Source organism: Scyliorhinus canicula, chromosome 1 (assembly GCF_902713615.1).
Source record: "Scyliorhinus canicula chromosome 1, sScyCan1.1, whole genome shotgun sequence".
Classification (NCBI taxonomy): Eukaryota; Metazoa; Chordata; class Chondrichthyes; order Carcharhiniformes; family Scyliorhinidae; genus Scyliorhinus; species Scyliorhinus canicula.
This window is the reverse complement of record NC_052146.1, coordinates 29537938-29552271: the sequence shown is the minus strand read 5'-3', so window position 1 is coordinate 29552271 and position 14334 is coordinate 29537938. Positions and strand designations below refer to the sequence as shown.

General features: G+C 46.2%; 1 protein-coding gene across 3 annotated transcripts in view; it reads right to left on the bottom strand.

The window, feature by feature from the left end:
* Window positions 1-14334, bottom strand: part of LOC119954419 (clustered mitochondria protein homolog) — a 143746-nt gene that overhangs the window by 2811 nt on the left and 126601 nt on the right. For all 3 annotated transcript variants that reach the window (XM_038779657.1, XM_038779817.1, XM_038779744.1), the window contains exons 21-25: window positions 7576-7701; window positions 7009-7130; window positions 5095-5188; window positions 3977-4111; window positions 502-575 (exon numbers count right to left, since the gene is read on the bottom strand). In XM_038779657.1, the coding sequence (XP_038635585.1) occupies window positions 502-575; window positions 3977-4111; window positions 5095-5188; window positions 7009-7130; window positions 7576-7701 (551 nt within the window). The remainder of the gene's footprint in view (window positions 1-501; window positions 576-3976; window positions 4112-5094; window positions 5189-7008; window positions 7131-7575; window positions 7702-14334) is intronic.

Below are 14334 nucleotides of genomic sequence, written 5' to 3'. Positions count from 1 at the left end.
AATGCTAGAGAGTTTGCAGGCTACTTGACAGTGAAAATACCACAGCCGAGATCACGATCAACTTCAACATTTGCAGACTTCCATCAAGAGTTCTGGGATAGTGACTGAGAAAGAGGAAGGCATGTTTACTCAGGGATGTCAAGGCCCACAAGAGCATCCTCTCCACTGCAGCACTGTCCAACTGTTGCTCACATAGATCAGCAAATTCAGCCACAGGCTTGGTTGATCTAGTTTATAAGTCTCAGCACCAGCCTTGCCAGTAAACTGCAAAATGGGCTATCGTGGAGCAATGTAAGCGGCTTTCAAACGGCAAGACATCCACAGCTGAGAGATAAATTTAATTTCCCCTTTGCTATCAATCTCTGCCGGTATTTGCAGATTGATGTCTGAATATTTACCACTGAAGTAATTCCCAGTTATCAAATAGCATTAATTCAAAATGGAACAATCTCTTGGGGAAAATATGGCAGTTATTCACAGAAACGGAAAGGACAAGGTTACCTGTTATCATTAAGGACAATCCGATTGATCAGGTTAAGCTGTTGCAGTATCATCTTGTTATTCAGGGTTGTGGTCTGAAAAAATAAGTGGTCAAACTGTCAGGTATTGTCTGCTAACGGATATTAATTTAAATAATTCCATTCCTAGATATCCAACCACAGCCAGAGAAACACTTGCAAGGCTTCTCTTTCTGCTCCTGCACTGTCATCACTGGAGTCCCTGAGGAATCTAACCTAGGCTCCCTACCATTTCAAATCTACATGCTGCCCCTCTGTCACCATCCAAAAACACAGCATCAGTTTCCACTTGTATGCTGACAACACTGAACAAAGAACAAAGAAAATTACAGCACAGGAACAGGCCCTTCGACCCTCCCAGCCTGCGCCGATCCAGATCCTTTATCTAAACCTGTCGCCTATTTTCTAAGGATCTACTTCCCTCTGTTCCCCGCCCGTTCATACATCTGTCCAGATGCATCTTAAATGATGCTATCGTGCCCGCCTCTACTACCTCCACTGGCAAAGCGTTCCAGGCACCAACCACCCTCTGCGTAAAAAAATTTCCACGCACATCTCCCTTAAACTTTCCCCCTCTCACCTTGAAATCATGACCCCTTGTAATTGACACCCCCACTCTTGGAAAAAGCTTGATGCTATCCACCCTGTCCATACCTCTCATAATTTTGTAGACCTCAATCAGGTCCCCCCTCAACCGCCGTCTTTCCAACGAAAACAATCCTAATCTACTCAACCTTTCTTCATAGCTAGCACTCTCCATACCAGGCAACATCCTGGTGAACCTCCTCTGCACCCTCTCCAAAGCATCCACATCCTTCTGGTAATGCGGCGACCAGAACTGCACGCAGCCATCTTTGGGGTTGGGGTAGAGCCGGGAGTGCAGGAGGCGAAAGAGGCCGGTGTGCTGGCCTTTGCGTCCCTAGTAGCCCGGCGAAGGATTTTGCTACAGTGGAAGGACGCGAGGCCCCCAAGCGTGGAGACCTGGATCAATGACATGGCGGGCTTTATTAAGCTTGAGAAGGTTAAATTCGCCCTGAGAGGATCGGTGCAAGGGTTCTTTAAACGGTGGCAACCTTTCCTCGACTTTCTGGCTCAACGATAGGGTACTGGGACAGTAGCAGCAGCAACCCGGTGGGGGGGGGGGGGGGGGGCGTTGATTTTGTTAGTTTTTTTTTTTTAAATTTGATTTTTTTAATTTTAATTTATGGTTAAGTTCTCTTGTTTTGGGGGGGGGGTGGGGGAATGTGATACATGTGATGTTACGGTATGGGGGGAATTGTGGGTGTTATGGGGCTGTTAGTTGCATATTACTGCTTTTTGCTATACTTTTTGTTATATTTTCTGCAAAAAATTCCAATAAAAAATTTTTTTTTTAAAAATTAAAAAAAAAGAACTGCACGCAGCCTTGGAGACAGCACAGTGCAGATTTAGCAAATGACACCCGGAACCCCCCCCCCCCCCCCCCCCCCCCCACCGCCCCGACACCCCGGGGATGGAGAGCGAGAAACTGTTTCCATTCACTGGGGAGTCAACGACTGACGGGATCAGAGTCAAAACATTCGAGCCAGAGTTTTCAGGAGTGAAATTAAGAAAAAAAAGTCTTCACACACAGGGTGGTCGAAGTTTGGGATTTTCTTTGCAAATGGGTCACTTTATCAGATTTTTGGGTCAATAGTAAAGTTCAAATCTGAGATTGAGATGAAGGGGGTGGCGCAGTGGTTAGCACTGGGACTGCGGCACTGAGGACCCGGGTTCGAATCCCGACCCCGGGTCATTGTTCGTGTGGAGTTTGCACGTTCTCCCCCTGTCTGTGTGGGTCTCACCCCCACAACCCAAAGATGTGCGGGTAGGTGGATCAGCCACGCCAAATTGCCCCTCAATTGGGAAAAAAAAATAATTGGGTACTCATATTTATTTTTAAAAACATAAGGTAAGGAGGGATGAGGAGGGATTGCGGATGAGCGCAATTTCACCACCATCTCTTTCAACACCTGGCTCTGTCTCTAAACAATATCACTAAGACTGCCTGTTTCCACTTTCATAGCATTGTTGGACTCTGCACTTGCTTCAACTCATTTGCTCCTGAAACAGATGCTTTTGTTGGTTCTAGGATTTACTATTCCAACGCACCCTTGGATGGCCTTCAAGTTTCCAACTTTCATAAACTTGTGGGTGTTCAAAACTCAGCTGCCTGTGTCCCCACTCACAGTTCCATTCACCGAGCCTCGTTGCACGCTGACCTATTGTAACTCCTTGTGTTTTTTAAAAATAAATTTAGAGTACCCAATTATATTTTTTCCAATTAAGGGGCAATTTAGTGTGGTCGATCCACCTAACCACATCTTTGGGTTGTGGGGGTGAAACCCACACAGACGCGGGGAGAATGTGCAAACTCCACACAGACAGTGATCCGGGATCGAACCCGGTACCCACCACCGCAGTGCTAACCACTGTGCCGCCATGCCGCCCAGTTTGTGACTCCTTGTTAAGCAATGCCTCAATTTTATTTTTTTTAAATAAATTTAGAGTATCCAATTATTTTTTTATGCTAATGCCTCAATTTTAAAATTTCAGTCCTCTTTTTCAAACCTCCGTAGCCTCAACCCTCCAGATCCCTGTAATCTTCTTTAACCATCAGATATCTGTACTCCTCCAATGCTGGCTCCCTGAGCATCACCAATTTTAATCCCTTCACAATTAGCAGCTGTGCCTTCAGTAGCCAAGGCCCAAAAGCTCTGAAATTCCCTCTCTGAACCATTGCCACCTCACTTTCTATCTTTCCTCCTTCAAGACATTCCGGCACAGTAGCACAGTGGTTAGCACTGTTGCTTCACAGCACGAGGGTCCCAGGTTCGATTCCCGCTTGGGTCACTGTCTGTGCGGAGTCTGCACATTCTCCCCGCTTTTGCGTGGGTTTCCTCAGGGTGCTCCGGTTTCCTCCGGGTGCTCTGGTTTCCTCCCACAAGCCCCGATAGACTGATTGTTCGGTGAATTGGGCATTCTGAATTCTCCCTCTGTGTACCCGAACAGGCGCCAGAATTTGGCGACTAGGGGATTTTCACAATAGCTTAATTGCAGTGTTAATGTAAGCCCACTTGTGACATTTTGAAACCTACCTTTTCCAGGTTTTGGCCATTGGGCCCAATATATCCTCATATGGCTGTGTCAGATTTAGATAATGCTCTTTTAAAGTTCCTCAGGACATTTTACAACATTAAAAGGCAATATATAAAGTTGTAGCAAAACTGGAAAATCCTACATAACCAACTAATTAGCATCAACTTCCCATTCACTGCATTTCAGCTTTCAGAATAGTGGTACATATTACATCTGCTGACAAAGGCCAACCAGCTTTTTGGTCGCTGCCAAGACAGCCCTGCTTGGCAGAATCCATTCTAAAAGAATTGGAAGCAAAGAGGTAGCTAATAATCCTTTGTAAGCGAATAAGAGGTCCTGACCTGTACTGGAGGAAGTTTAACATTTGATCCATTCTTGTAAATCTCATTCATGGTTCTCTGTAGGTTCACCGCCTGCTGAGTGACATGCTTCAGGAACTCAGAACTCGCTTTTGTTCTTATGTGAGTCTCCCCAAGCTGAGTTAGAAATAAAAGTGCAAGAAAAATACTGATTTAGAACTGCCACATTCCCATATAGTTGCTAAGCAGTTAATATTTTGGAATTTCGCTGAAACCAGCAGCATTATCTAGGTCCTTCTCTTGGGAGAGTAAATGGTGGAGTAGAATTTTTGTGTACTGTAGGAGAGTGCTTAATGAGCCAAATGGCCTTTTCACATGCTTTCATGCATTTCAACATTGCACAAAAGCCCTTTGTTTCCAGTATTAGAATCAACAGGCCAACAACATTGTTGGGGCATGGTACCACTGCCTCTATCTTACAGAGGTGTCCACTGTAACCATAACATAAAATTTCCATTTAATCAATGCACTGGAACATTATATGGTTGAATATTCAATTGAATTACCCAACATTAAAATATGAATAACCTTTTACTGATTGCACTGCAGATTCTAATATTAAACAATTGGGGTCATTGGATGAAGAGCCCCTTCCTCTGCCAAAAGGAAGAGTTGAGGGAGTGGAAAACTGTTTATGTCACCATGTATAGGGGCTGGTTTAGCTCACTGGGCTAAATCGCTGGCTTTTCAAGCAGGCCAGTAGCACGGTTCGATTCCCGTACCAGCCTCCCCGGACAGGCGCCATAATGTAGCGACTAGGGGCTTTTCACAGTAACTTCATTGAAGCCTACTTGTGACAATAAGTGATTTTCATTTCATTTCATATGGATCCAAGGAATGAGTAGCTGGATGAATTAATTGACTTCTTCATTAAAAACAATAGGGTGGCTCCCTGCTTAAATCAGTAGAGCTCATTATTTGGCACGGTCAACATAATTTCCTGGTCAACTACATAACCTGCCGTTTACATTACAGTACACAGTTGCCTTGTATTTCATTGAGTGTGAAACAGTAAAGTCACTCTCAAAAGATTCACTAAAGGTTGACTTGTGAACCTGAGCTCTACAACACCGCGGGAAAACAGAGTTGGAATAACTGACCTGAGCCCTGTAGATGGTGTAGGCTTCCTTCTCTTGCTGTACAGCGGTTCGGAACTCTGCCTTGCTCGCGTAGACCTGGGCCATGAGGTGATAGCTATACAGTTCAAACAAAAAACTAATTAGACAGAAGGTCTGGTTCAACTCATGATGACTATCCTAGATGTGGGTCCTTAAATTTAGTTCCATTTTCCAGTGGAACATTAGAGGACTCTGCACTTTGGAACTTCCTTGTAACATACCTTGCAGTGGCTCCTGTGGACGAGGTCTCAGATGCAGTTGGGAGGGGTTAGTTGTGATCAATTCATAAAAAGGTTGCATATTGTGACGAACCATCCATTCAAATCAGACATGACATATTTCATATTACTGAATGTTGAAACATGATCACAGCTATTAGTGGTGACTAATGTTGACAGGAATGATTACAGTAAGTGACAAATAAACAAACAAACTTCAAATGAGAGAAACAGCCCAAAACATCACAATGAACCCTCATCAGCCAATACCTGTACCCAACTGTTCGCTACCATGGCTAAGGTTCGATTCCCGGCTGGGTAACTGTCTGTGTGGAGTCTGCACGTCCTCCCCGTGTGCGCGTGGGTTTCCTCCGGGTGCTCCGGTTTCCTCCCACAGTCCAAAGATGTGCGGGTTAGGCGGATTGGCCATGCTAAATTGCCCGTAGTGTAAGGTTAATGGGGGGATTGTTGGGTTACGGGTATACCGGTTACGTGGGTTAAGTAGGGTGATCATTGCTCGGCACAACATCGAGGGCCGAAGGGCCTGTTCTGTGCTGTACTGTTCTATGTTCTATGTTCTATGTTCTAAGGCATATCAATATATTGTCAAATTCTAAGATGTCAGCAATTGGACCACAATAAACTAGCAAGGTAAAAACTGTGCAGTATTTATTTACATCTTTAAACATGGTTTGAGAGTTTTGTACTTTTCAGTAATGGTCATGTTAATGGTCAATGTTATTTAAGGCACATGTGAGCCAGCCCATACGTCTTGGTATTCATACCTTAAGCTCCAATTTGGCATCTTAGAATTCCTTGAGCCTGGAAGTATGCAAGGGTTTATCCTTAGCACTGTTTCCCTCTTGATAAGTAAATCCTAAAACTATGACCAGACAGAGATGAAGCTTGTGATATTTGCAAATTATTGGGCGTTGTAACTTTATTTATTGCTGGTGAACTAGGAGGCCCACAATGGCATAATCATTGCTCTATTAGGATGTCAGCATCAAGCATTCCCAGGTCAGGAAAATTTTAGATGCAGGCTTTTGATTCCTGCTCACCCCTCCATGGCATTATTCATGTCCTGGCCAACATTATTAAAAGACAGATAATCTAATCATTATCCCACTGCAAAAATTATCTGCCATATTTCTCTATGTTATAACAGTGGCTGGTTCAAACAATAACTTATTGGCTGTAAAACATTGGGACGGTTTGGGATTGTGAAAGGTGCAATATAAATGCAAGTCCTTTCTTGGAAAACTTACTGTATTCGCTATCAATCCCAACCTTTGAATGTGACATTTTTATAGCCATCCTGTAGCCTTTGAAGAAGACTATAAATTAGGGGGAGCTTTGTTCCTATGCTAAGTAGAATTAACAATTTTTGTTTTGAAGCGATCTTGCAGCTGGTAGACAAGAAACTTGGATTCCTGTTAATCTAAGCTGAATTGCAATTTGAATCCCAGAGATCAAAAAGGTTTGCATGTGAAGCATTTAGTAGAAACCGGTAGCAGCTTTGAAATAGGAATATTCACAAATTTGTTTGGAGAAAATACAAAAACATGCTCACAGCCGGCATGAGTAAGTGCAAAATTACAGGGCAATTTGTATCCTGTTTATTCTAAAGCAATTCTGAGTCAAGTTTATCAGATACAGGAGGAGTCCTATGATGTACCTCAGAGCAGTCTCCAAAGCTTGCGCCCCATAATACTTGAGATTTAATTCCAGAGATTTCTGCAAAAATCGAATTGCGAGGTCACAATCCAGTGCAGCTTGGAGCATTAGGCCGATGTTACTCTGTGGGCGGTGTGGGGAGGGAGGAAGAGAGAGAGAGAGAAAGAAAATAAAGTTAATTTCACACTAAGCAACTCCAAGTCCCGGCCACGAGAAGCTCCAATCTAAGATAATGAAACTTCTACGCTGACAGACTGTTCCCCATACCCCGCCCTCCCTTCTCATCCTGCTCCGAACATGAAAAAATGGTGACTGTATTCTCTGAAGCACCTTGGAATCCTTTTTCTATGGTAAATATTACATTTAAATGCGAGTCACATCACACTGATTTCCAGTCATGAGGCTGATAATATGCCCGGGCAACCAATACAGGTGACCACCAACTTTGATGATTTTTAGCCTGCATCCCACATCCCCCAACATAGACCACCTCCCCTCACCCAAAGAAGAAACACCAAGTATTTCAACTCATTCTACCCCAAAAGAAAGCTGTCATTCACACACTTACATCAAGAACAGCTATTTCCGGGTGGTCTTCTCCACAGACAGTGAGCATCAGGTAGAGAGCGCGATACAGCAGCCTCAGCGCTACTGAAACCTGATTGTTGGCAAAGCAGTAGAGGCCCAGGTTGGCCTGTGAATATAAAACAGTGGAAGAGGGGAATGAGTATAAACGTTTCACCTCAATCTACATCCAAGCAGGATCCTTTTAAATCCAAAGTAAAAAAAACCCTACTGAAGCCAACAGGAAATGCAGCAATGTGTTGATGGGTCAAGGATATTACGCAGGTTTTAGCAGTACCATATATATATTTTTTAATTTAGAGTACCCAATTCAAGGGGCTGGTTTAGCACAGGACTAAATCGCTGGCTTTTAAAGCAGACCAAGGCAGGCCAGCAACATGGTTCAATTCCCATACCAGCATCCCCGAACAGGTGCCGAAATGTGGCGACTAGGGACTTTTCACAGTAACTTCATTTCAAGCCTACTTGTGACAATAAGCGGTTTTCATTTCATTTCATTTTTTCTAATGAAGGGGCAATTTATCGAGGCCAATCCACCTAGTCCGCACATCTTTGGGTTGTGGGGGCGAAACCCACGCAAACGCAAGGAGAATATGCAAACTCCACACGGACAGTGACCCAGAGCCGGGATCGAACCTGGGACCTCAGTGCCGTGAGGCAGCAGTGCTAACCAATGCACCACTTTTCTGCCCTATCAGGACAATACAATGAGGTTTGGCTATGTCATGCAGAACAATGGAATTACTGGCGTCTATGGTATTAATTGCTCCATTTTTCCTGTGATTTATTTTGTCAATGTTTTTATCAACTTTCGTAGTCTCTCATCTCGAAGTCAGTGTTCTGCAGAGGCTGAGTTAAGTTGGCAAACTACGTCACATGGCAAGATACTGACAGTCAATAGAATGTCAGCTGTCAGAATGAATAGCTTATCTGCAGGTTTCTGGGGCCTTTCACTGGCATCATCATCTGAACATGTCGCTGAGAATTTCACTGGCAAGAATTCTCAGGACCCATCTTTGGCGATCAAAACTGATCACATAGTTGCATAAATCTCGATAGCACAGTGGTTAGCACTGATGCTTCACAGCTCCAGGGTCCCCAGTTCGATTCCCAGCTTGGGTTACTGTCTGTGTGGAGTCTGCACGTTCTCCCCGTGTCTGTGTGGGTTTCCTCCGGGTGCTCCGGTTTCCTCCCACAAGTCCCGAAAGACGTGGTGTTAGGTAATTTGGACATTCTGAATTCTCCCTCTGTGTACCCGAACAGGCGTCAGAATGTGGCGATTAGGGGATTTTCACAGTAACTTTATTGCAGTGTTAATGTAAGCCTACTTGTGACAATAAAGATTATTGATTAAATCTGTCTTTTGCTGAAGATAATGGAAACCCCCAGCCATTTCACGAGAAATAATCACTCCTGCCAGAGCGGTATTGTATGGCCTTAGTCCAGTTTATGGTGAAGATTTGTTCGTGAGGAGCTGTAGGAAGGTCTAGGACATTTAAGGAATGTCAGAAACTGGCAAGAACAATCCAGGGAAGAAGGCAGCGAGCGAACGTCCATCGCCGACCGTTGTGAGGGGTGCAGCAGGAAGAAAGATGATGGAGGTGATGGCTGGGGAGTTGGAACGGCTGTTCTCGGAGCATCAGATGATGATGATGGCCTCACTGAAGGCATGGGTAGGAGAGACCCTGCCCAATGAGAGGAGTTGGTGAGAACTTTGACGATGGTGCGGGAGCAGGGGAGAAAACAAAAGGGATGGAGGAGGCCTTGGCATAGTGACCATTTCTACCTCGGTGGATGTCACAGCATAGTGACCATTTCTACCTCAGTGGATGTCACAGCATAGTGACCATTTCTACCTCGGTGGATGAAGAGCTGCGGAGGGTGGCAGAGATCAACAGAGGACTGAGAGTTAAGGTGGTAGACCTGGAGTACAACCCGCGAAGGCATAACCCGAGGATCGAATGGTAGGGGGATGGGACCTATACTGGGTGAGGTGTTTTCAAAAGGAACTGGCAGAGGGGTTACTTCGAAGTGTGTGTGTGGGGGGGGGGGGGGGGGGGGGGGGGGGGGCAGTGACTAGGGCCGGGCAGGGTCCTGCCTATGAGGCAGGGCCTGGAAGGATGGTCATGGCAGGTAGGAAGGGAAGGGGGTAGAAGTAGTCGGAGTACTTCCCAATAGTCTGGAGAATGAGGCAGGGGTGCCCCCATGTCACCCTTCTTGTTCGCGTTGGCGATTGAACCTTGGGCAATTGCACTGAGAGGTTCGGGCTTATCCGGGGTAGGGAGGGGTGGAGTTGGAGCGTAGGGTGTCTCTGTACGCATATGATTTACTGCTTGTATATCACGGACCCGGGCTCTTCGGTCTGGGACATAGTAGGATTGCGAGGGAAGTTTGGGGCGTTTCGGGGCATAAATTGAATTTGGAGAAGAGTGAATTTTGATGTGTCTCCTTTGGGTGTCGGGGTGGGAGTGGATGGGCTGCCATTTAAGGTGGCGACAACTCACTTTAGGTATTTGGGGAGGAGGGCGCATGGTGGTTAGCACGGGTGCCGACTGCGCTGAGGAACCGGGTTCGATCCAGGCTCACTGTCCGTGTGGAGTTTGCACATTCTCCCCATGTCTGCATGGGTTTTACCCTCACAACCGTGTAGGTTAGGTGGATTGGCCACGCTAAATTGCCCCATAATTAGAAAAAAATAATTGGGCACTCTAAATTTATTTTGGGGGGGGGGGGGGCAGGTAGCATGGGATTGGGCACGACTCGGTAAACTAAATTTCACGAACCTAGTAGGTAAAGTGAAGGAGTATGAAGGGAACCAGCTATTTCTGATAGGTGAAAGGGTCAGCCCAATTCATTTTTCCAATTAAGGGGCGATTTAGCGTGGCCAATCCACCTACCCTGCACATCTCTGGGTTGTGGGGGCGAAACTGTGAAAAGCCCCTAGTCGCCATTTCCAGCGCCTGTTCGGGGAGGCCGGTACGGGAATTGAACCCACGCGCTGGCATTGTAAGTCCACAGCTCATGGAACATGTTTGCCTGCTCCTGTCTCAAAATTATTTAATGAGCTAAATCACAGAAGTTTCTTTCATCTATCTGGTCAGGAATCAAGCATCTCGCAAGGGCAGTTCACCAACACTTGAAACAAATGCTTATTCTTCGTATGTTGAGCTCCATTGGTATTTAACAGGATAACATCTCTGGCCACTGTTGAGACACACAGCCGAGGTTATTCCTGCCCTCACATATCATCTGAATGCACTTTGCAATCATAAAGCCAGGGTAAAGGTGGATGTCCTCTTTCACTCACCCAAGAGAAGTGAGGCCCCGGGTGGTATTCTCCCCCCCCCAGCCGGGTGGGAGATTCGCCAGGTGCGCCACGTGAATCGCGCCACGCCGCCCGACACCCGCACGCGATTCTCCCACCCCCGCCCCGAAACCAGATCGGAGAATCTCCGCAAACGGCGATTCTCCGGCCCGAATGGGCCGAGCATAAACGGCCGAGTCCAGCCAGCGCCGTCCACACCTGGTCGCTGCTCGTCGCAAAGGCTGGAGGGGCGGCCTGGGGTGGGGGGGGTGCTCCGATGAGGTCTGGCCTGCGATCGGGGCTCACCGATCGGTGGGCCGGCCTCTCCCCTCGCCCCTGCCCGGGCCTACTTCCTTCCGCGGCTGGCCCCAGAACCCCGGCGCCATGATGGTGAGGGGCCAGAACGCTCCGCGAGGTAACCACGCATGCGCTAGTTGGCGCCGGCCCAACTGCGCATGCGCGGGACCCAAGGCGCCGGGTCTCTGATGCCATGCTGAGGCCCCGCCCCCATAAACCACAGAGGGGGGAGAATAGGGGTCTGAGAACGGGTGCCGACGCCGAGTAAAACACTCCTGTTGGCAGAATCCCGCCCCCCGTCTTTGTGGGACTAGAGCTTTTGATATTATGGAATAACTTACAGGAAAGTGGATTATTTGACCTTGCCTCAACGAAAGTATATAACATTTTATAAAGTAAAGAAGACTTCTTTGGGCCTCTCCATGGCATGTCTCACTAACCACCCCCCACCCCCAGTCGATGCCGTGTGCCATTTAAATTGCCATTCACTTTGACAGCACAATGAGATCCTGCCAAGCAGGAGGAGCTGTAAAATCCAGACACCGTGCAGATTCTTTCAAGATTTAGGTGCAAAAATAAGCCAAGGGGCATCAAGAAAGTAATGATCAAACATGTATCATTCATTAGATTTGAGTCCAAATAGTGATTAGATGTCAACCTGGACTGAACTTGACCAAACTGTCCTACACTTAAACCGCATGGTAGATTTCAACAATTAGCGTAGTCGACAGGATTGAAACCTACCATGCGGTTTAAGTGTAGTCTCGTATACACTTTGAACTCAGTAGAAATTTAAGTTACACTTCTCGGGTGTGAAATGAAATCTTTTATTGTGTCTATTGTTTATAATTGAGAGTTTGAGATCTTCTTGTGGTTACAAACCAAATGTTCTCAATGAGCCCCTGCCAGCAGAAGACTTTATGAGATATAATCGACTTAGTAGGTTACAAACAGATTTAACTTTCAAAATACAGTAATGGTTTCTTGCTCAATGCAAACAGCTTGCACAGACTTTAAGAGTTAGAGTCGAAATATGAAAATACGAAATAAGAATAGCAAGTAGTTAAATAAATAGTATAGTGATGCCGGAATGGAAAATAGCTGCCTGGACCTCTATGTTTAAGGTGAATGTTATCAGTCTGTCTCCATCTGTCCCTATCCCTGCAATGTGCTGATTGGTTTGGATGAGTCTCAAATGCATTTGGTTGGATGGTCAGTTGTCAATTATCAATATGCAACATATCTACAGATATGTTCCTTTTTAGATGCTTGTGTGTTGGAATGTGATATAAACTTTTAATCAATTCTGGTTTCTACTGGTTTTTCTGCTGACTGCTTTATTATTCACATTCTGAACAACGATCGATTCATGTTATCATGGTGCTTATTTTGGCCTTGTTCAGATTGTGGTACAGTTTAATAACTTTTGGAATTCTGTTCATTAGAACAATGGATGGTTTATAATGTCAATTTAACCTTTCAGTACAAATGTTGCATTAGCTTCTAGCTAGCCTGTAGATGTTTCAAATTCTGTGCTTTTGTTACTGAAAGCTGTGTGTTTCTGTAATCTAAGTTATGCTTGAAGTTTTATGATGAAATCCATTTTAAAATGGATTTCAAACTGGGCTTTAGTATTTACATTAAAATGGCTAAATCAATAACCCTTTTAGGCTTAGCACAGGGCTAAATCGCTGGCTTTGAAAGCAGAACAAGGCCAGCAGCACGGTTCAATTCCCATACCAGCCTCCCCGAACAGGCGCCGGAATGTGGCGACTAGGGGCTTTTCACAGTAACTTCACTTGAAGCCTACTTGTGACAATAAGCAATTTTAATTTCATTTCATTTCATTTTACCTATCAGAAATAGCTGGTTCCCTTCAGAATATCTGGGGAGGTGGGATAGTCTCCCTTTGTCATTGGCTGGCTGGGTGCAGGCAGTCAAAATTAATATTTTGTCATGGTTTCTGTTGCTGTTCCAGTATCTGCTGGTCTTTTTGCCAAAGGCATTTATCGAGGGGTTGATAGACTGATCTTGTTGTTTGGGCAGGGAAAGTGGCGAGGAAAAGGAAGGCGGTGCTCCTAAAGGGGCAGCAGTCGAGGAGCTTGGCTCTTCCGAATTTGTCACACTATTATTGGACGGAAAATGTGGAGAAAGTGCGGGAGCTGGAGGAAGGAATCGGAAACTTTGGGGGTGCGGATGGAGGCGGGTCCTGCAAGGGGTCGGGGTTGCGGGCGCTGGCAATAGTGCTGCTAGCCCTAGGGAAGTATTCTGGGTATCCGGTAATGGTAGCCATGTTGAGGATCTGGGGGCAATTCCAATAGCACTTCAGGTTGAGGAAGGGGTAGCGGGCAAATTCAATAAGAGGGAATCATGGGTGTGAGCCAAGGAGGATGGAAGCGAGGTTCCGGGCATGGAAGGAGAGAGGGGTGAAAGAGATGAAGGATCTGTTTCTAGAGGGGAGATTCCCAAGTTTAGAGGAGTTGTGGGTGAAGTATGAATGGGCTGTGAGGAAGGCTTTAGGTATAAGCAGATGCGGAATTTCGCAAGAAAAACTTATCCGAGTTTCCCGGTGGTGCTGCCTCTCTCGTTGCTGGAGGAGGTGCTGTCGGTGGTGGGGGTTGGAGAGTGGGTTTTCTCAGCAATTTATGATCGGATTATGGAGGAGAATAAGGAGTCTTTGGAAGGGCTGAAGGCCAAGTGAGAGGAACAGCTGGGGATGAGTCTGGATGAAGGATTATGCTGTGAAATGCTGCGAAGGGCCAATGTCTCGACCTCATGTGCAAGGCTGGGATCGATTCAACTAAAAGTGGTCTCTCGGGCATACTTAACGAAGGCGAGGATGTGCCGGCTGTTTGAGTGGCTGGAGGACATTTGTGCGTGGTGTGGGAGGGGCCCAACCAATCAGCTCCATATGTTCTGGACCTGCTCCCGGAGGTTGGCGAGATATTGGGGGTCGATTTTTAACACCATGTCTGAGGTTCCGCAAATGGAATTGGAGCCAGGTCCCCTAGAGGCCATATTTGGGGTGTCGGACCTGCTGGAGTTGCAGACTGGAGCAGGGGCAGACATCTTAGCCTTCGCCTCGTTGATCGTTCGCAGGGGGATCCTGTTGGAATGGAAGTCAGCTTCTCCCCCTAGTGC